The sequence below is a fragment of the Mauremys reevesii genome, linkage group 5 (genome assembly GCF_016161935.1).
Source record: "Mauremys reevesii isolate NIE-2019 linkage group 5, ASM1616193v1, whole genome shotgun sequence".
NCBI lineage: Eukaryota > Metazoa > Chordata > Testudines > Geoemydidae > Mauremys > Mauremys reevesii.
This window is the reverse complement of record NC_052627.1, coordinates 35,862,548-35,883,014: the sequence shown is the minus strand read 5'-3', so window position 1 is coordinate 35,883,014 and position 20,467 is coordinate 35,862,548. Positions and strand designations below refer to the sequence as shown.

General features: G+C 43.7%; 1 protein-coding gene across 5 annotated transcripts in view; it reads right to left on the bottom strand.

Annotated features, from left to right (window-relative positions):
• Positions 1 to 3,512: 3,512 nt before the first annotated feature.
• LOC120406147 (all-trans-retinol dehydrogenase [NAD(+)] ADH4) overlaps positions 3,513 to 20,467 on the bottom strand; it is a 55,459-nt gene continuing 38,504 nt past the window's right edge. For 4 of the 5 annotated variants that reach the window (XM_039540497.1, XM_039540499.1, XM_039540496.1 and 1 more), the window contains exons 2-9: positions 16,545 to 16,646; positions 15,809 to 15,950; positions 11,657 to 11,744; positions 9,918 to 10,149; positions 8,991 to 9,251; positions 6,866 to 7,001; positions 4,796 to 4,934; positions 3,513 to 3,903 (exon numbers count right to left, since the gene is read on the bottom strand). In XM_039540497.1, the coding sequence (XP_039396431.1) occupies positions 3,879 to 3,903; positions 4,796 to 4,934; positions 6,866 to 7,001; positions 8,991 to 9,251; positions 9,918 to 10,149; positions 11,657 to 11,744; positions 15,809 to 15,950; positions 16,545 to 16,646 (1,125 nt within the window). In that variant the 3' untranslated portion in view covers positions 3,513 to 3,878. Of the gene's footprint in view, positions 3,904 to 4,795; positions 4,935 to 6,865; positions 7,002 to 8,891; positions 9,252 to 9,917; positions 10,150 to 11,656; positions 11,745 to 15,808; positions 15,951 to 16,544; positions 16,647 to 20,467 lie in introns of those variants that run through there. The other variant, XM_039540500.1, reaches the window with a different exon arrangement.

Here is a 20,467-nt window from a genome sequence, read left to right as displayed (position 1 = left end):
CCACGATTTTTAATGGATTTAAGTTTTTTTTCTTAAAAACATGGAAAATGTTATTGAAATAGGTATTGCAATTTTTGGTTTCAAAGGGAAAACCTTAGTTGTGATTTCAGTAATGTTAAAGCAGAATAAATTTCCAAATGAATGGCCTGTGTGACAGTCAGATGTGCTGATCTCTTGATATAAGAGAGTACAAGGTTGCTTTTAAAGTTTTGCATTAGAGTAGCAAGAAGCTGGGGTGCATATTACTTATCGGTATTTGTTAGAGATGGAAATCAGTGCTTTGTGGATGATGTGTGATGGTGACAAGGAAAGCTAGAGCATTTCCCCATAACTTCTTATGTTCATGCTTTTAAGGTTTTGAATAGTTGGCATATGTCCTGATGCAACCTTAACTGCACAACCAAACACATTTTTTTTCTAATGTTTATATGGGTCCATTTTCTATTATTTGCCACCCCATAAATTATACTTACTATTGCTATAATTTTTTGCATTAGATTTTTTTTTTTTTTTTTTTAAGAAACTCAGAAAAGGTCGGTCTTTCTCAGGTCAATTTTGGGTACATTACCTGAGTGAAACACTAACCATCCAGGGAGAAATTCAAAGACCATACTATAAGGTTATAGGCAACAAAACCATACCCCACTTGAATTGAAGCCATACTTTTCTTCCCAATGGAGATTAATTCATATATATCTTAAAGGTCTTTGCTAGTCCTTTAAATATGATTTTTGTTCAACTCAGAAGCCAAAGAAATTTTAGAAATGGAATATGATCTGGGGAACTCTACCGTTATATATTGACAACCTGTGTTTTATCCAAGGCCCTGACCAATCAGTGGTCAATATGATATACTGTAAGAGCAACTTGTAGTTGATGAAAGGTTAGCAAAACTCCTATTGGCTCAGAAGGAGAGGATTAGGGAGTTTCATATTTTTTTACACACACAGACCCTGGAGATGCTAGTAATTGGATAAGTGTACTGGAAACAAATTGCTGTGTGTTTGTAATATGAAAAAAACAAATTATTCCTGCATCTTAAGAAAATTAAACAATAACAAATCGTACCAAAGAGAAAATAAAATGAGCACTAGATGTCACTGTAATAATTTGTGTGAAACGTTAACTTAATTGCATAATGTTTCCTCACAGGAGCACTTATACAATTCTTAAAACTGAAAAGTTTAAAAAAAAAATTGTAAAACTTAGTGATAAAGTCCAGTGACAAAGACTGGTGTTTGTAATAGTAATATTTATTTTTACCTAGTTTTAGATAGTTGTTACTTTTATGACATGGAGCTAAATAAAACAAAATTGGTTAGATTCAGTCAAATTTGCAAAACTTGACAGTAATACTCAATGGTATGGAGATTAGAATTTATTTATTTATAATGTAGAGGTGAGATGTTAATGCGTTAATATTTTAGGCCCTGGTCCCATAAGAATTTATGCACATGCTTAAATGTGAATTGAATAAATCAATTGTCCTGAATAATTCGACAGAACTGGTACAGGTGCATGGGGGCTGGAGCAAGTTTTATATTGGGAATACTGAAAGCTAACAAAACTGTAAACACTGTGTATGATGGAAGCCCTGCATTCAGTTCCTATTATTACTTAGAGCTGGGAGGGATGCTGTATCTCCAACGCCAGTAGTTCCAGTGGCCCTGCATTGGTGGAGAATTAAGGGTGTACCTAGAGTTTGCAGGATCAGGGCCATTGATGTTATTTAAACGTTTGTCATAAAAGTGAGGCCTTGGATATTTCCTCTGTAACTTTCACTGGGGGCTTGCCTAAACAGGGAAGTTTTATTACGTCCAGACTACCCACCAGCTCAGCAGGTAGCAATCAATCTATCGGGGATTGATATAGTGCGTCTCATCTAGACACGCTATATCGATCCCCGAACGCGCTCCCGTCGACTCTGGAACTCCACCAGAGAGAGCAGCAGAAGCGGAGTCGACGGGGGAGCCGCATCTGTCGATCCCACGCCGTGAGGACAGGAGGTAAGTCAAAATAAGATACGTCAACTTGAGCTACGCTATTCCCGTAGCTGAAGTTCTGTATCTTACATCGACACCCACCCCCAGTGTAGACCAGGCCTTATTTATACCAGTATAATTAAACTGGTATAGTTAAACCAATATTGTAATACCAGTATAAACCTCTGTGTAGACACTCTTATTCCAGGATAAGAGTGGCTTTTTTGGTTTTGTTTGCACAGCTGCCCAAGTGATACAAGCTAAACCAAAAATAGCCCTCTTACATTGGAATAAAAGTGTCTACACAGGGGTTTATATTGATATAACACTGTTGGTTTAAATACACACCTTAGCTTATCCTGGCATAACTTTCCCACATAGACACAGTATTGCTGAGTCTCATGAATTTATCATGAGACACATGCTTGTGCCCCCCTGCTGCAGGAGTTCTCGTGATGATACAAAGAGCTCCTGCACCCATGCAGTAATTTTGGAGATGGTGACTATACGCACCACCCTCCTGTTTCCAGCAGCAGCCCGATTCCTTGTTCCCAGCAGCTGCTGGCTCTCTCCCTTCCTGGTCTCAGGTATCGGCTTCTCTGACTCCTGTCCCCTCCACCACTTCAATAGGAGAGATTGAGTGCTCTACCCCAGAATGCCTAATAGCTCAGTGGTTATGGCATTCTTGATAGGGGAGACCCATGCTCAAGTCCCTGCTCCAAGCCAGGCAGAAAAAGGGATTTGAAAGCAGGCCTCCCACATCTCAGGTGAGTGCCCTAACTGCTGGGTTATTGGTTATGATAGAGTGGGTGTGTCTGGCTCTCATTCTGGTTTTTTTCCCCTTTGGGAGAAAGGGCAGGCTGGCTTAGACATCCAATTCCAGAAGGTTCATGAATGTGAATCCCTAGTACTGGAGTTAGGTGCCTAACTTCCCTGAGGGAGCAGGGCTTCGGCCACACCCTTCTCCTCAGCATTTCTTACTGGCTACCTTAAGCAGTTGCTGGCTTCTGTGAATCACTTTCTTAGGTACCTAACTCTCCCAATGCATTGTATAGAGCAGTGGTCAGCAACCTTTCAGAAGTGCTGTGCCGAGTCTTCATTTATTCACTCTAATTTAAGGTTTCGCATGCCGGTAATATATTTTAATGTTTTTAGAAGGTCTCTTTCTATAATATATAACTAAACTACTGTTGTATGTAAAGTAAATAAGGTTTTCAAAATGTTTAAGAAGCTTCATTTACAATTAAATTAAAATGCAGATCCCCTGGACTGGTGGCCAGGACCCGGGCAGTGTGAGTGCTGCTGAAAATCATCTTGCGTTCCGCCTTTGGCACCCGTGCCATAGGTTGCCTACCCCTGGTATAGAGAATCTATGTGCCTAACTCAGGGCTGAGGATACCACTGGGTGGCAAGTTAGGCTTTACAACGCTCAGGCCTTTTGTGGATCTAACCCTTAGTCACTTTGAGGCTGTTTGTAGTCTTTTGCAAGATGATGCCAACAGAAATGGAATGGAATGAAAACTCTTGGCATAAAAACTAGAAAACACATTTTATGTGGTTAATTATTTCATGAGATTAGATACTGTATACAAATCAAAAATAACATATAGCAGTGTTAGCAAAAAAGCATGTTGCACTAAAGTGACCCACTGTCTACACATCCGTGTATAAATATTATGTATTGGTATCATACACTTCCACAACACTTATGTCTGTGTATTTACAGCTATTGTCTATTGTGACCTTTAGTTTCTACCTATTCCATATTATCACATACTGAACATAAGTACTTTCCTGAATATATAAAGAAAAGATAATTGAGTCATTAAGCAGTGAGGCAGCCTCAGGATAACGCTTAAATTCATATGGGAGTCTTCAAAAATTTAAGTTGAATCCTTAGAAAACCAAGACGGTTCTGTTGCTGCAAACAGAAAACAGAAAAATATATCAATGTTGTTTATTTGTAACTTATTATTTAACATTTGCGCATAGCATCTGCATATGGACAATGCTCGCTTTTTACCTTATGTGGCTGCTTCTGTTTAAACACTCAGCCATTCCCACCTCTGTCAGTTGTTGACCAACTTAGCAGAACTATTCTTGTGCTGGGAGGGTGAAGTACTAGGATTCAGAGGTTGTTGCAGTGATGGGGTGCAGGGGGTGTTTGGGGTCCCTCTTAAAATTGTCCCCACAGTAAAGGGACATTTGGGCTAGTTTCTCTGCCTTGGATGGAGTCACTTGCTCTTTGCTAAACCTGTCTGTGACTGTGCCACAAATAACATAATCCTGTGGTGGAATGTCACTAAAAGACTTGGCAAGACAAATTTTGGCTTTTGCAATAGGCCAGATTGGCCCAGATGGCAGTGGCCATGGCCCCTCTAAAAGGTCCCCTCACATGCACCCTTCAAAAGTTGAACGCAGTGCTATGCTATCAATATACTCAGTATATATCTCAGGAATAAAGTATAAATATTTCCAGCAAAAGTGTAACTTAAAAAAAAGGGTTGGTTTGCTCAGTGCTGATACCTCATTTTTTAGTTTAGTTTATAAGAAAGTATTTTATTTAAATGTAGATTTCCCAGTCCCTCTGCCCTCCTCTGTGGAAGCACATGAACCCCTGCCTGATACATTGGGCTGACTAGGAAACTGTTTGTGGGAGCCCCTTGAAAACACTGTCTGATCACCCTATCAGTTGTGCTTCGCTAAGTGAGCAGCAGGAATGAGGTTTTTGCTGGGTTTTTAAATGATGTTTGTTTTAAAGGTGATAGATCAGCAAAGATAAGGCTGATATTAATTTCTTGATAACTACCTACCTCTTCCCCTCATACATAAGATCAAAAGCATCGTTGATTTTGTCAAATGGCAGAGTGTACGTCACCAAGGCATCCAAACTGAATTTCTTGGCCATATAATCAGACACCAGCTTTGGTATAGAATCTACACTCTTCCAACCTGCAACAAAGCAAATAACACCCCAGATCAAACAGGCTGTATTTACATAACTTGGTCATAAAAAAGATAATTTTGGTTCCGGAATAGGAACAGGAAATTAGTCAGGGAGGTTCATGTGTGGTCAGCACTTCATTGAAAAGACCAAAGTCATTCTTAAGTGGACTTGATTTGCCTCCTCTGGCCCAGAAAGGAGTGCAATCTACACTCTCCTGCAACTGTGTCTTTGGGGAGATTGACTTCCAGGAGGAGATATTTGCACTGTGTTTCTCCCCTTGAGTTCCACTGGGTGAGGTCAGCATTAATTTATGGCAGGGACTCTACGGAAGGTACCCCTCTCACCAAAGGCTGCCCAAGAGATATTCTGGATTAGCACATGTCCTAGGCACGCTTGTTATGTCCTCTCCTAAGCAGGACCATCGCAATTTCTGGGCTGTGCTGGCTGCCTCCAGGTTCCCTGGGGGGACTGAGGATACAGGCAGCCTATGTCATCTCAACCCATCCTTCTCATTGCACTTTCCACTATGGGGAACAGCTGGCATCCTGGTTCTGCTGGTATTCCCTGGCAAAGCCTAGGGAGTGAAAAAAGCCACCTGTATTTTCTATGAAGAGAGGAACATAACAGCGGTGTGGTCATTAAATCAGTGCTCAACTTGAACATTTTTTTCCTGTGAGGTTTTTTTAAACTACCCCTGTTCTCTCCAGTTACTTCTAGAATTACCAAGTGGCACAACAGTTTTCAGGTAGGAGAATATACATGTAAATTAATTTAAGTTCAGAACCATTATTTAAGACTCTGTCTTGCTTAAACCATGAGGTATACAAGGTTGTAGTTTATGGAGCTGTCAGTCATTAAAAAAGCATTTAGAGTCATAGTTTACTTTCATTCCATATGTGGAATGGTCATTGAAGTCAATGAGGATTTGGCACAGAAAAACAAAATTGTAGGCAAAATGTCATCAACTCAGGAGGGGTCACTCACATACTTCATTTCACAGACTGGAGAGCCTGCTCTCTCTAATCTGTTAGGAAGTGAGCCACCACTTTTAAAACTAGTTGCATAATTTAGAATAGAAATTTGATTTTGAAGATCTACAAGTTTGATAATATTTGTATGTACAACAATATAAATTCTATCCTTAACTGATCTTGGGGTATAGCTTATTTAATGGCCATTTAGACTCCTGATGTACGTATTTATACCATGTTCACCATTGTGGCAAGACCATAGCCAAGTAATCAAGTGGGTGACATTTACCCCTGTGCAGAGGGCCAGCATGAGGCCTGTGCACCAGTTCAGTCCCACTGAAGCTTTGCTTTGAGGGTGTGAGTGGTGAATAGCCCTTGTGCTGGACTTCTGCCAGGGTGAATTTCTCCTGTGATTCTTTGTCTGGTGGTTCTCTCTCCCCTCCTATGACATTGAAAGTTAAATTGTGTTGATTACTTGGCTTGTTGTGTTAATTGTTATTATTGCTGAAGGCAGGTAGGGTGTAGAGATGGGCGTGTGCCTTTGGAAGCTGAAAGCAGTGATCCATGATCAGCCTGACCCTTGCAGGAATTGAGTTCCACAGTCCTGGGCTGGCTGCTGAGAGAGCTCGGTCTCCCATCCTCATGAGTTTGACTCTGATAGATAACTGTGCTCCACAAAACAAAAAAAGGTATCATGAAAAATCTTTGTGGCGGAGGAAGATGCAGTTTGTCAGATAGATCTGCCTGTGGAAATCTTTGAATGGTAGGGCCATGAACTTGAATTTGATCCAGGGTTCAGTAGGGAGCTAATGTAGTGATTGAAGCTCAGGGGTGAAGTGCTCCCTGCAGACCAGTAATTCCAATCTTTTCTGATGAACACAATTACAGTGATTCACAGCTATATTAAAAAGGTAGGGTGAATATACTAGCCCTACCCCTGGGCTAAACTATGTGGGAAAACTGACCTCCAAAGAAAGTGGCATTTATTTTCTTTCCCATTATCAGCTGCATTGGAGAAACAGGGATTGATTGTCCACCCAGAGCCACTCCAACAATCGTACAAGTTCCCCAGCCCACCGTGGTGCACTCCAGGGCAGCTTTCTGAAAGACAAAGCAAACTCAGATTTAAAGGGCAGAAGATGAACTCATTACTGCTTGTGGGGTCAGACTTTAGGCCCTTATTCAGTTCATAGTTCACTAAACTTTCATGGACTTTAATGGGAGTTTGAGTGTGGACTGAGCTGCTAGCCATGGGGTAAGAGGTAAATTATTGTCAGGGATCAGAAATTGGCTAATTTCCAGAAAACAAAGAGCAGGAAAAATGGTAGATTTCATCCTGGCAATAAATGTGTTCGAAGGTGCTTAAAATGAAAAGATGGAACAAATCCCACTCCTCACCACTGCAATTCAACTAGACATAAAGGTGTTCTGAAAATTTGCAAAACAAGTAAGATTGACTTAACATAATTATGCAGAAAGATTGCATGAACTCTGTGCCCTCCAAAAAGTCAGTACTTAGTTTAGTCTTACCTGAACAATACCATGATCACCTGTCTTAAAGACTGTGATATTTTACAGTAATTATGCTTGTTTTAGTAGTTCAGTCTTATTTCATTTGCATTAAAAGTCAAATCCTGATTCCAATAAAGGCCATGATAGTTCTCTCATTGGGTTGAACAGAACCAGAATTTGGCACTGGAATCATTCTTGTAAATGATAATACTTCATGTGACACAGTAATTTGGTTTATAGAGGCTTTCCCATGATTTCTTAACTCATGAATCCAAAATTTTGCTGGGAGATAGGATAAATGTTGCAGCTCTGTGGTATATTTGGTACCAGTTTGCATGGGTTAAGTAGGATGTAAGAAGTTAGTAATTACTAAATAATTAAAAAGAAAAAAGATTGAGTAACTTAATACATTTCTTTTTGAAGCTTTCTGGCTTGTGAAATGGCAGCATATGAACCTGTACAATCCCAAAAGTGTGTATAGGATATCTTTGTATGCACCCCGTTGGGGGCAGCATATAAAGGTGAGGAGAACGTACATTCAGTCTGCGTTATTGAGGGCTGGAAATGGAATTTTGAGGTTACAGGCTTTGCTGCCTGATTGGACACCTTGTTGATTGGGGTGGCTAGTGAGCACTGGAGAAGATGCTGAATGGAAATGCTTTATGTAATGGCTTGCTTGTATGGTTCTGTTTCCCAAACAGCAGGATGGGCAGTGTCTGAGTTGGCAGCTAGTGGGACTAGGTGAGGTTGCCTTTGGCTTTCCATATGATACAGTGGCCAGATGAAGGCATGTTGCTATATCACAAACCTGCACAGAGCTAGGTACCAGGGAGTGAGGAAGAGGGCACGAGGACCGTCTTGTGTCTCTGTGCAGGGGCCAGGAACAATTTTGTTCCTTGTACTTCAGATTTGAAAGAAGAAGGGAATTCTGACAGCAAAGGCCATACTAAGAATCCATCTGTGAAAAGGGGCCAGTTTCCCCTTCTCCATTAAAGCATGCAGCAACAACAGGTGCCTCATGAGCTCCCTGGGACATTTTGCTTTCCTCAGAAGCAACACCTCAGGAAGTTTCAGCTAGGAAGTGCACCCTTCAGTAACCTCTGTAAAGGCACTGTACAACCCATAGAAATTTAATATTAGCAGCTTTATTCTTGTAAGTTCCATGTCAAGAGTGTACCATATTGGGAAGAAGAGCCACTGGGGGAGACCGTTATTGGGAGGATCTTTAGAACATAACACTTGGAGGGTATTTAATTGTAATGAATGATTACTGTCTGTTTTAATAAAAACAACAATCTCAATATATCCGACTGTTTATCCCATCTAAGTGTTCATATCACACCTATTACCGCTGTAACAGAGCACAGACCTAGACCAAAATATACATACTGTAATGGAACGCTAAACTGTATTATACGGTTCAGTCATTAGGTGGCACTGTGTGTAAAATACCTTATTTAAAGCTAACCTTAGCCATACCTGGCAGAGCAGTAAAGGATCTTATGGTGAACACATCTGGTGTGCATAAGCAAGCTCTGTGACCAGTCCATATCTGGTGCAGAAGAACATGACACATACCATGACAGCAACATTACCGATGCATTCAATGGCAAAATCGACCCCACCGTTGCTCATTTCAATTATAACCTCCTGAATGGGCTTCTTGAAATCCTGAGGATTGAGGCAGTCAGTGGCTCCTAACTCTTTTGCCAATGAAAATTTATCTTTGTTGATGTCAATTGCAAAGATCCGAGAAGCTCCAGCAGCTTTACAGCCCATGACAGCTGACAGGCCGACTCCTCCCAAGCCAAAGACAGCACAGGTAGACCCAGGTTCCACCTGCAATAAGAAAGGTTAGGGAATGGCCTTAGAACTCTGGAGAGAAAAGGAGCTTTCTAAATGTTTGTCTGTGATCTCTGGCTCATGTCAATAAACCACAGCAAATGCACAGATTGGATGGGGCCATATCCTTTTTATTGTTTGAAAAATATAAGAAATGATCCACTTTTTGTGTGTTTAATATCAAGACCTTTGATTCATGACTCACCCAGACCACACCTCTCAAATGGAACTTGGTGTGTTGGCTTAGTGTTCATTACTATTAACCCCAGAAATGTGGAAATTGGAAACTGAGGTTATACGTAAACTGTCAAGTACGGTTGTGTTTTTAAAACTAGAACTGTACTAAAGATTTTAAAAAAATATAAAACACTGTATAAAAATACAGTAACAATACACTACGTAAAACTTTTTTATTAAATTATTTTACATTATACATGCATATATATGTATAATATAAAATGGTTAAGACTAATGTTCCAGAAGAGCATATTCTTTTTTTTTTAATTAACCTTTAGAGACAATACTGCTCACTTTTTCATGTGAGTAAAGCTACTGAATTCATTACAATCATGTGGAACAAGTTCCTAATCAAAGGGAATTGATTAGGGTAATCAAAGGGTATTCATGTTATTACAGTGAGTAGTTGAGCCTTAATTTGCTCACCTTGGCAGTATTGAGGGAAGCCCCATAACCTGTGGAAAATCCACAGCCGATCAGACAGACTTTATCCAGGGGAGCAGCAGCATCAATTTTGACAAGAGAAGTTTCCGCTACAACAGTGTATTCAGAGAAGGTGCTAGTCCCCATGAAGTGGTAAATCTGCTTCCCTTTGCAGGTGAACCTGCTGGTACCATCGGGCATCAGGTCTTGATCAGAAATAGGTGTTTTAATTTTGCTAGGGAGACAACAACAACAAAAACGGAATTTATACTTCACTGTCCCCTGCTGTCAGCATCCCCTACTTACCATACTTTTGCTACTGCAGTCATGGGCTGCACTTGAACAAAGATTGTCAATTTTGCCAAATGGTGAGTTGGTCTTTGTGGAATGTGAACAGTAGAGTTTAGGCCAGGGGTGGGCAAACTTTTTGGCCCGAGGGTCACATCTGGGTATGGAAATTGTATGGTGGCCCATGAATGCTCATGAAATTGGGGGCTGGGTTGTGAGAGGGGGTGAGGGCTCCAGCTGGGGGAGAGGGCTCTGGGGTAGGGCCAGAAATTAGGAGCTCAGGGTGCAGGAGGGCGCTTAGGGCTGGGGCAGGCAGTTGGTATGGGGGGTGCAGGAGGGTGCTCTGGGTTGGGACTGAGGGTTTTGGAGGGCTGCGGCAGGGGATTGGGGTCTGGGATGGGGACAGGGGTGCAGGCTCCGGGCAGTGCTTACCTCAAGCAGCTCCCGGAAGCAGCAGCATGTCTCCCCTCTGGCTCCTAAACAGAGGTATGGCCAGGCGGCTCTGTGCATTGCCCTGTCCAGAGGTGCCACCGCTGCAGCTCCCATTGGCTGTGGTTCCCGACCAATAGGAGCTGCAGGGTCGTGCTTGGGGCGGGGGCAGCGTGCAGAGCCCCCTGGCTGCCCCTACGTGTAGGAGCCAGAGGGGGGACATGCTGCTGCTTCCGGGAGCCATGCATAGCAGGGCCAACCCCTGACCCTGCTTCCTGGCTGGAGCACCGGAGTGGGGCAAGCCTTGGACTCTGCTCCCCGGCAGGAGCTCAAGGGATGGATTAAAATGTCTGAAGGGCCTGATGTGGCCTTCGGGCCATAGTTTGCTCACCGCTGGTTTAAGAGGAGACCAACCATCAAACTCATTTTCATATCTGTCCTGAGCAAGGATTTTAACTGGAGTCTCCAGATGTTCTGCTAGATTAGTGCGTCACCTGGCTCCTAACAGTCACATATTAGAACTAAATACTTGAGAATAAATTTCCTGTGGCTACTACTTGGATTTAAAAGCTGGCAAAGACTAATATTTTATTCATTACATGTTCTAAGTGTCTGGCAAGCAAGATGACTAGAAAGTGAAGTGTTCTCTGACCCGACTCCTCTTGGCACAAAAAGGGAGAGGAAAACCCCCACATTTCCCCTGCAGCGTCTTTCCCTGGTATGGCAGGAGACCCATAAAGAAATGTAGCTGGCCCCTATACCATCATTCTCACCCCAGTGTAATAGACATGTCAGGGGCAGGAGGGATAAGGCATGGCTAGAGCCTGCTGTGCTCCAGCTACTGCCAGGTGGTGGATGGCCTATCCCATCTTGTGAAAGTTAGAGCAGTCCCAGGATGAAGCTGCACAGAGAATCATGGAAGTGTAACTGCCTCCATGATTGCCTCTCAGCACCTCCGCAGCTGTGGCCCAATGGAAAAGCCTCTCCTACTGCTCCCTGCAAGGTAAAATATTTGCAATTCCTACCTGATCTTTTCACAAAGGTTGGTCTTTGGACTCAAGCAGAACTTGCATTGACCACACTGAGGGACGTAGAGTGGGATAACCTTGTCACCTAGAAAAATCAATATTTATTAGATATTTTTTGTTTAAAGTTATTACCAATTTTTTTTGGAAGTCTCATAGGCCCAGCCCTACAAGTTCTCCATTCTTGGAACTCCTGTAGGCCCTATATATGTCTAATTCTCTGCTCTTTGTTGTTTTTGTGGATCCGGACTAACACGGCTACCCCTCTGATAATTCTCTGTTAGTTACTCAACCTCTGGTTTGCTTGCAATGTTAAATATTACATTCAATATTTTAGCTCACATGATTGACTGTTTCTAACAACGTTACTTACTCCATGTTACATTGAATGTCTATTTTCCACTCAGTATGTGATTTAGCCTAGCAGAACGATAATCCAGGTGTTGTTATACTCCCTCTCACACACTAGAGACAGGAACAGCTCTACATCTCTTCCAGGCTGAGACTGTGTCGACTGACCTTGTGATGGTAGAACAGCTGACAGCATGCTGGGTGCTGTACAAAACACAAAATAACAGTCCCTGTCCTGGAAAGTATATACAGAGGAAACAGGATGCACTGGACAACCCACAAAAGGGAGTGAGTTTTGTTATTAGTTATTAATTGATTTCCAGTGCACACTTCTTGTGAGCAGTTAGGAAGGACTTGAGTGAGGAGGTGGTGGCTTGGTGTGCTGCAGTGAAAAGGACATACCACGTATTTTGGGCAACATCGGGGAAGGCACAGAGCTGGGAGTGGGACAGCGACAGGGCACAGAGGGAGACAAGGGATGAGATAGATGAAAGCCAGAACTGAGTTGGGTAGAGCCTTAAAGATGAGCACAAGAAGTTTAAATTCTGTTTGTTAGGCCCATGGGAAACAGTGGAGGAAGTCAAAGGGAGGGTGAGATGTTTAGATCAGAGGGCAAAGAAGATAATTTTAGCAGCCACATTTTGGATGAACTGAGGGTGGTGATACAGCAAGCCAGAAAAGAGAAGGTTGTATCACTGTGCGGTTGTTAAAAACAAAACAACCTTTCACCCCAAAAACACCACCAAAAAAATGCCCCAGAAGTTATAGCGGGAATGGGAAAGCCTGATAGCATTACACTAGCTGATCATCAGATGAGAGAGGGAAGAGCCACCTGCTTTGCTCATTGTCATAGGGTAGCTGGTCTCTGTGGACAGACGGAGACCAGTGCCCTGGACTGGAGTGGGTAAGCCCAGTACAGATAATTAAAGAGGTCTGGGCTACAGCTGGGCCTATAAAGGGCTGCATAGGCAGCAGGGAGAAAGGAAGGATTGAGATAGGCTGAACCCGAAGGAGGAAGCTGTACTGGAGTGGAGCTTGCTCCTGTGGTGGGTCCCTAGTAGGGTGACCAGATGTCCCGATTTTATAGGGACAGTCCTGATATTTGGGGCTTTGTCTTATATAAGTGTTTATTACCCCCCATCCCCATCCTGATTTTTCATACTTGCTATCTGGTTGCCCTAGTCCCTAGAGCCAGGGATGCAGCCCTGTAGCTGCTGCTCTGGGGGGGAGCAGAGCGGAGGGCGGCTGGGGCCCTGAAGCCTGGGACCAAAAGCTGAGTTAGGACTGTGTTGTGTTTGTTTGTTAACCTCTCTTTAAAGAATAAACCTCCTTGCCTGAGACTGGGCGTGGCAGCATTAGCTTTGGCTCTGGGGAGCAGTGACAGCCCTGGTGACACTCATCAATCACTTGTTGCCAACCAGCCCCAAGGGCATCAGTTTCAGAAGCTGTTCTTTCAAACTTGTGAGTGGAGAAGATTCTGGATCAGTGGCTTCAACCAAAAAAAAAAATAAAACATGGGCAAGAGGAAGAAAAGGATAGAACTTGGGTGTTTCAGCAATGGGAGCAGTGACGCCCGGTCTGTTCAATCTAAATATACCGAGAGTTCTTTGGCCAGGCAGCATAAGTTTCCATTTCTAGTTTACTCTGCAGATATTTTTCTGTTCTGTGTACAATAACTGAAGGGGACATATCTGCAGCAGGATCTACGTGAATTGCTTTGTGGTCTTTCCTTCTCAAATCCTAAACAACTGTAATCGTATCTCCATTAGCTACACCAGAGTTATTGCTTGTCACAGACTCCTAGAGATCAAAGCCAGAAAGGACCACCAGATCACCTAGCCTGGCCTCTTGCATATCACAGCCCACCAATAACACCCAGCCCCACCTACTAAACCATGGGTGGGCAAACTACGGCCCGCGGGCCGGATTCGGCCTGCCAGCCATTTTAATTTGGCCCTCGAGCTCCCACTGGGGAGTGGCGTCTGGGGCTTGCCCCGCTCTGGCGCTCCAGCCAGGGAGCAGGGTCGGGGGCCGCTCCACTTGGCTCCTGGAAGCAGCAGCATCATGGCCCCCCTCTGGCTCCTACACATAGGGGCAGCCAGGGGCCTCCACTCTGTACACTGTCCCCACCCCAAGCGCTGCCCTCACAGCTCCCATTGGCCAGGAACCACAGCCAATGGGAGCTGCAGGGGCAGCACCTGCGTATGGGGCAGCGTGCAGAGCTGCTTGGCCATGCCTCTGCCTAGGAGCTGAAGAAGGGACATGCCACTGCTTTTGGGAGTCGCTTGAGGTAAGCGCTGCATGGAGCCTGCACCCCTAAGCCTCCCCCCATGCCCCAAACCCCTGCCCCAGCCCTGATCCCACTCCCACCCTCTGAACCCCTCGGTCCTAGCCTGGAGCACCCTCCTGCACTCCAAACCTCTCATCCCCAGCCAGAGTCCTCACCCCTCCTCGCCTCAACCCCCTGCCCCAGTGCTGATCCCCCTCCTGCCCTCCAAACCCCTCGATCCCAGCCCAGAGCACCCTCCTGTATCCCAAACCCCTCATCCCCAGCCCAGAGCCCTCACCCCCTCCTGCATCCCACTCCCCTGCTCCAGCCGAGAGCCCCCTCCCACACCCTGAACTCATTTCTGGCCCCACTCTGGAGTCTGCACCCCCAACCAGAGCCCTCACCCCCTCCTGCACTCCAACCCCGATTGTCTGAGTATTCATGCCTGGCCATACAGTTTGTATTCCCAGATGTGGCCCTTGGGCCAAAAAGTTTGCTCATCCCTGTACTAAACCCAACAACCAAAATAATACAGCCCTCCGGAAACTAAACTATTATGTGCTACAAGCAGAGAATCGGAGGGACTGAGGTGCATCAGTGCCTGAGGCCCCTGCAATAGCTAGGAACTGATTAAGTGAGATATACCCTGATGATTCCAGTAAGTGACCTGCCCCCTATGCTGTAGAGGAAGGCAAAAATAAAGAAATCCCAATGCCACTGGCAATGGGTACTAGCCCACCCTATCCAGTGTCCCATCTCCAGCTGTGGCTATCTCTGCTGTTTCAGAATAAGGAGACACTCCCATCCCTCCGACTAAACTGGGAGGGGGAAATCCCTGACCCAAAGGGATGAGTCCCAAAGCATGAAATTTTAGGAACGTAAGACAAAATGGAAGGACAATCAGGCTGCTGAACCTTGCCCGCATCATCACAAGCAACCGTGTCATGCAATCCCACTCATAAATTTGTCCAGCTCTGTTTGTTAAAACTAATTAAGTTGTTTGCCCCACAACTCCTATTGGGAAGCTGTTTCATAACCTCAGCCCTCTGATAGTTGGAAAACTTCTTCTAATGTCCAGTTTGAATTTGTTCAAGGCTGGTTTATACCCATTTGTTCTTGTGCCAGCATTGTCCTTCAGCTTAAATAGCTCTTCATCTTCCCTGGTGTTTTCCCTCCTTCCTCGCAATGTATTTACAGATAGTAATCATATCCCCGATCACATGTGGGGGTGTGTGTAGGAGGAGTTCAGTCTATATGCACTCTTTTTAAACAAATTTACTAGTGCCAGGTCTTCTGGCATAACAGATAATTTTGGAGACAAAATGCTTCATCCCATTGCATTTTATCCTCCAGTGTATAACCACCAAGGTTTAAACTTCTACCCTGGTAGAAGGCCTGGTTCTTCACTGGTTTCAGCAGTTTATACCAGTATAAATCATTAACTTCAACAGAGCATCACCAACATATAGCCCTTGTGTCTGAATGGCGAATAAAGCCCTGACACTACAATGGTATAGCTAATATCTCAGTACCTGGTTTAAATCTAGTCACTCCTGGTCCAGTGCTCTCCACAATTCCTGCTCCTTCGTGGCCCAGGATGACTGGAAAAAGACCCTCTTTAAAACTGGGGCTTACAGCATGAGCATCACTACGGCACACCCCCGTGGCAACAATCTGCAAGGCAGTAACACCTTTACATTCACACTGTAGGTTGATAATGGAGAATTACAACTGTGACTTGAATCAAATTAGAGAGCTGCTCTTACCATTGCAATACCACCAAGTTTGATGGGAAATTTGAGCTATTGCCTTGACAATACCAAGCACTGGAACTTCATTAGTATTGTGGTTTTGCATGACCCAACCATTGTCAACATGTACAGTAGAAAATAAACATTTGAATGCCCTTTTTATGGAGACAAATAATCCCAAAATATATGATCATTCTTTTTTTTTGTTGTTTTTTGTTTTTGTTTGTTTATGAGAAGCAACACACAAAGTGAATTAAATCTGATTATCATGAAATTTTGCCCGCATGTACATCTTGGTGTGATTTAGGGAACGAAGTGCACTCTGGCTGCTCTGCCGCACTTCAGCAACACAAAGCAGCTGTCAACCCATCATACATGGGCTTTTAAACTGTTTATGTTTATGACTGCTTTGCACAGCCAGGATATATTGGTGAATCTTAACTGCTTCTTTCAAATGGAATAGCCTTCACTGCTGTGCAACTCCAGTTTTACACCCATGTCAATGTAGATGACTTACCTTAACTCGAATTTCATGTTCTTTGGGTGGGGCGACTTCAACCTCCTCAATAGAAAAGGGATTCCCTGCTTCCCAGGCAATGGCTGCCTTGCATTTAATAACCTTGGAAAGGAGTAAGTACATTTTAGATTTAGAGATTTTACTTTATTGCACTCTCTACTGTGGATTTTGAAAAATAAAGAGCAAGACCCTGATCTCATTCATCCTGGGGTGAATCAAGAATAATTTCATTTAAATAAATGAAAAATAAAAAATAATAAAAATGTATAGCAAATGGAAGAAAAGGGAGGCTGATAGTGATGAATATAAATCAGAAGTTATGACTTGTAGAAAATTGATAAGGGAAGCAAGGGGACACAAGGAGAAATCTATGGCTAAGAGAGTTAAGGACAATAAGGAGCTTTTAAAATATAGTAGGAACAAAAAGAATCCTGACAATGGAGTTGGTCCTTTACTAGATGGAAATGGTAGAATTATCAATAATAATGCAGAAAAGGAAAAAGTGTTCAATAAATATTTCTGTTCTGCATTTGGGAAAAAAACACTGCTGGAATACTGTGTCTAGTTCTGGTGCCCACAGTTAAAGAAGGATGTTGATAAATTGGGGTTCAGAGAAGAGCCACAAAAATGATTAATGATTAGATATTGGAAAAAATGTGTTAGCTCAAAGAGCTCCATCTATTTATCTTAAAGAGACGATTAAGGGGCGACTTGGTTACATGGGGAACAAATATCTAATAATGGATTCTTTTGGTCTAGAACTGAAAGGTAGAACATGATCCAGTGGCTGAAAGTTGAAGCTATACAAATTCAAACTAGAAATAAGGCATAACTTTTTAACGATAAGAGCAATTAACCATTGGAACAATTACCAAACATCATGGTGTATTCTTCATCACTGACCATTTTAAAATCAGGATTGGATGCTTTTCTAAAAGACCTGCTCTAGGAATATTTTGGGGAAGTTCTCTGGCCTGTGTTATACAGCGGTCAGACTAGATGATAACAATGGTCCCTTCCGGCCTTGGAATCTATGAATCTGTGAATGATGGTCCCCAGAAGAAAGGCTGGTGTAACTGAAATCAGAATTGGGATCCATATCCTATAAAATCAGCTTGAAGTTGAGGTCTATGACAAGTTTGGAATTCAAATACAAGATAATCTGCATTGTTTAGAAAGACAATAATTTTCCAATCTTTATTAATCTGCCTTTTATGTTTCCATCCCACATTATTTACATTGTAGATGCATTAATTCTCATCACTTTGATACGGAAGTATCATAAATACTGTGACCCAAATGCAACAGGGCCATCAGCTCCCCTTTTCTATGTGATACTAGATGAAGAGAGGCAAAAGAGAGCGTAACAACCCTGAATTGTGTGCATCATGTAGGCGATAGGGGAGAGCAGGATCATTGTCATGCTATGCCTTAGCCCCTATGGATCATGGCAGCTCTTCTGTATGAACTTCATGTATAGTCAGGGCTCTGTGGCTTGAGGTGAAGCCAGAACTAGCCACTCTGTGCGATGTGCACCTCTCAGGGCATGTGGATTTCCCTGGGGAAATAACTGCTGAATAAAGCAGAATTAATTCTCTTTTGTACCCTCTAACCACTTGGAGAGGGAGCAGAACCAATAGCAGCACAGCTCCAAAGGGAGTCATGTTGCCTGGGGAAGGGAAAGGGAACTCAAATTGCTGGTTCTGTTCAAAAGTCTCTGTAGATCCGTTGAGTGCTGGTCTTTCCAGCCCTGTCTCTTTTCCTCTCCACAGTGTCATAAATGCCTCACACCGGAGGGAAGGATTTGACTGAAATCCGAAGGGTTCAAAGTCACAGCAGCTTGAGTACTCTTTCCTCCCCGCATTCCTCCCAGGGTAGAACAGCATGTGTGTCTCTCATTCCTTGCTGAGGCAAAGTGGTCATTGATTGATATGAAGTGAGTTTTGCCAGAGTAAAGAATACAGGAATATGGCCTTTTAATAACTCTTATGTTGTTTGAAATGTGTTCAACAATTTAATTCCTCCTTAAAGCTTAAGCATTTTAAGAATCTCCAAGCATGGAGACACAGGATAATGAGGACAAATCTGAATATCTGAAGAAGTATAATACATACAGATAAATTATGTGAAAAATAGCTCTTATTTTCCTTGGGATATTGAACACTGGTGCTAAATAAGGAACTGCTTTGCTGCACCCATAATAGTGGGAGCAGCTGTTATAATAAAACAGAACAGGGTCTGTGGTAATAGGTTTTTAGAAATAAATCTATAGTATTGGAAGCATCTAACACAGGGTTGGGCAAACTTTTTGGCCTGAGGGCCGCATCGAGCTTCCAAAATTGTATGGAGGGCCAGTTAGCAGAGGCTGTGCCTCCCCAAACAGCCAGGCGTGGCCCAGCCCCACCCCACCCCCTACCCGACCCCTCCTGCTTCTCGCCCCCCCGATGGCCCCTCCGGGACTCCTGCCCCATCCAACCCCCCTTGTTTCCTGTCCCTGGAGCCCCTGCCCCAACATCCCCCTGCCGCCTCATCCCCCTGCCGCCTCATCCAACCCCCCCGTTCCTGACTGCCCCCCCCCCCCATGTTACTTTAGCTACTGACAATCGGCAAGAAGGAAGTTAAATACAAAATACAAAAATAGCTGAATGAAAGGCAGGAGCCACTCTGCAGCTAGGGTTATCTGGAGCACAGGACGCTCCAGCCATGCCCAGGGCTGGCTCCAGCTTTTTTGCTGCCCCAAATGGTGAAGAATTTTTTTTTTTTTTTTAAAAAGTTGTGATCGGTGGCAGCTCTACCGCGCCGCTTCATTCTTTGGCAGCAATTTGGCGGCTGGTCCTTCCCTCCGAGAGGGACTGAGACACCCAATGCCAAATTGCCACCGAAGACGTGGACGTACTGCTCCTTCCCACTGGCCGCCCCAATCACCTGCTTCCTGCGCTGGTGCCTGGAGCCGGCCCTGGCCATGCTTCCAATCCTCCAGGCCACGCCCTGACATACCCCCTATGCAAGAGCAAGCCCTACGTGCCCTGGGGGTTCACCTCCACCAGCAGAATCCACTTGTATCTGGTTGTCAGTTTTAAGCCAAGAGTAATCCTGCACTGGGAAGGGAAGGTGATATTCAGTCTGTTCTTGTGACAAATATTATAAGGCAGTCTTGGCTTCTATTTTTAAGACTTGTACAACTAGAAATATTCACTAATCTACCCCTTAGCTGTTTAGAGTTATTATTTTTGGCTGAGACCCTGTATTCCAAGTTAATTCGTTTAACTAAGTTATGAACTGATGTTTAAAAAGAAGGATTTCTAGTGACAGTGTCCAGATACTATTTGTTGTATCAAACCAGGCAAGGTACTAACAAGCTTCAACAGGACTTTATTTTTACAGTGGAAACCTCTTTACCAAGATGCAGCTTCCCCCTCTGTAACTCTCACTCTGCCTCAACTCCTCCCCCCTCCTTCCTGTTTCCTGTCCTTTCAGACTCCCAACAGACCGTGCTCCCAGTTCTAATAATACAAGCAGCATCTAAACATCACATTCCCTCCTCTCTTAAGAAACTCTCCCAATTAAAATAAACATTGTTGTTCTACCCACAGGAACAAATAGGAAACAAGACACTATACTATTGGCAAAAATATTACACTGAAAACACTGTAGATATTACATAACATAGTCTCTAGTCCAGGCAGGTGGTCATCTGGATCTGACAGGCCGTCTCTCAAGCCCCGGTTCCAGTGCAATGTCTTGTTGTGATGGTTCTACGGTGAAGTCATCCAATGCAGACTGGGTGTTAGCATAATCGCCTCTTGGTGCATAGGCAAGTGCAAGTTAAGAAGCATTCCATACCCGCCCATCAGAAAGTCAATAGGTATAAGGTCCCTTCTTCTCTATGATTTTAAGAGGAGCTGTGAATTTATGGTTCCCTT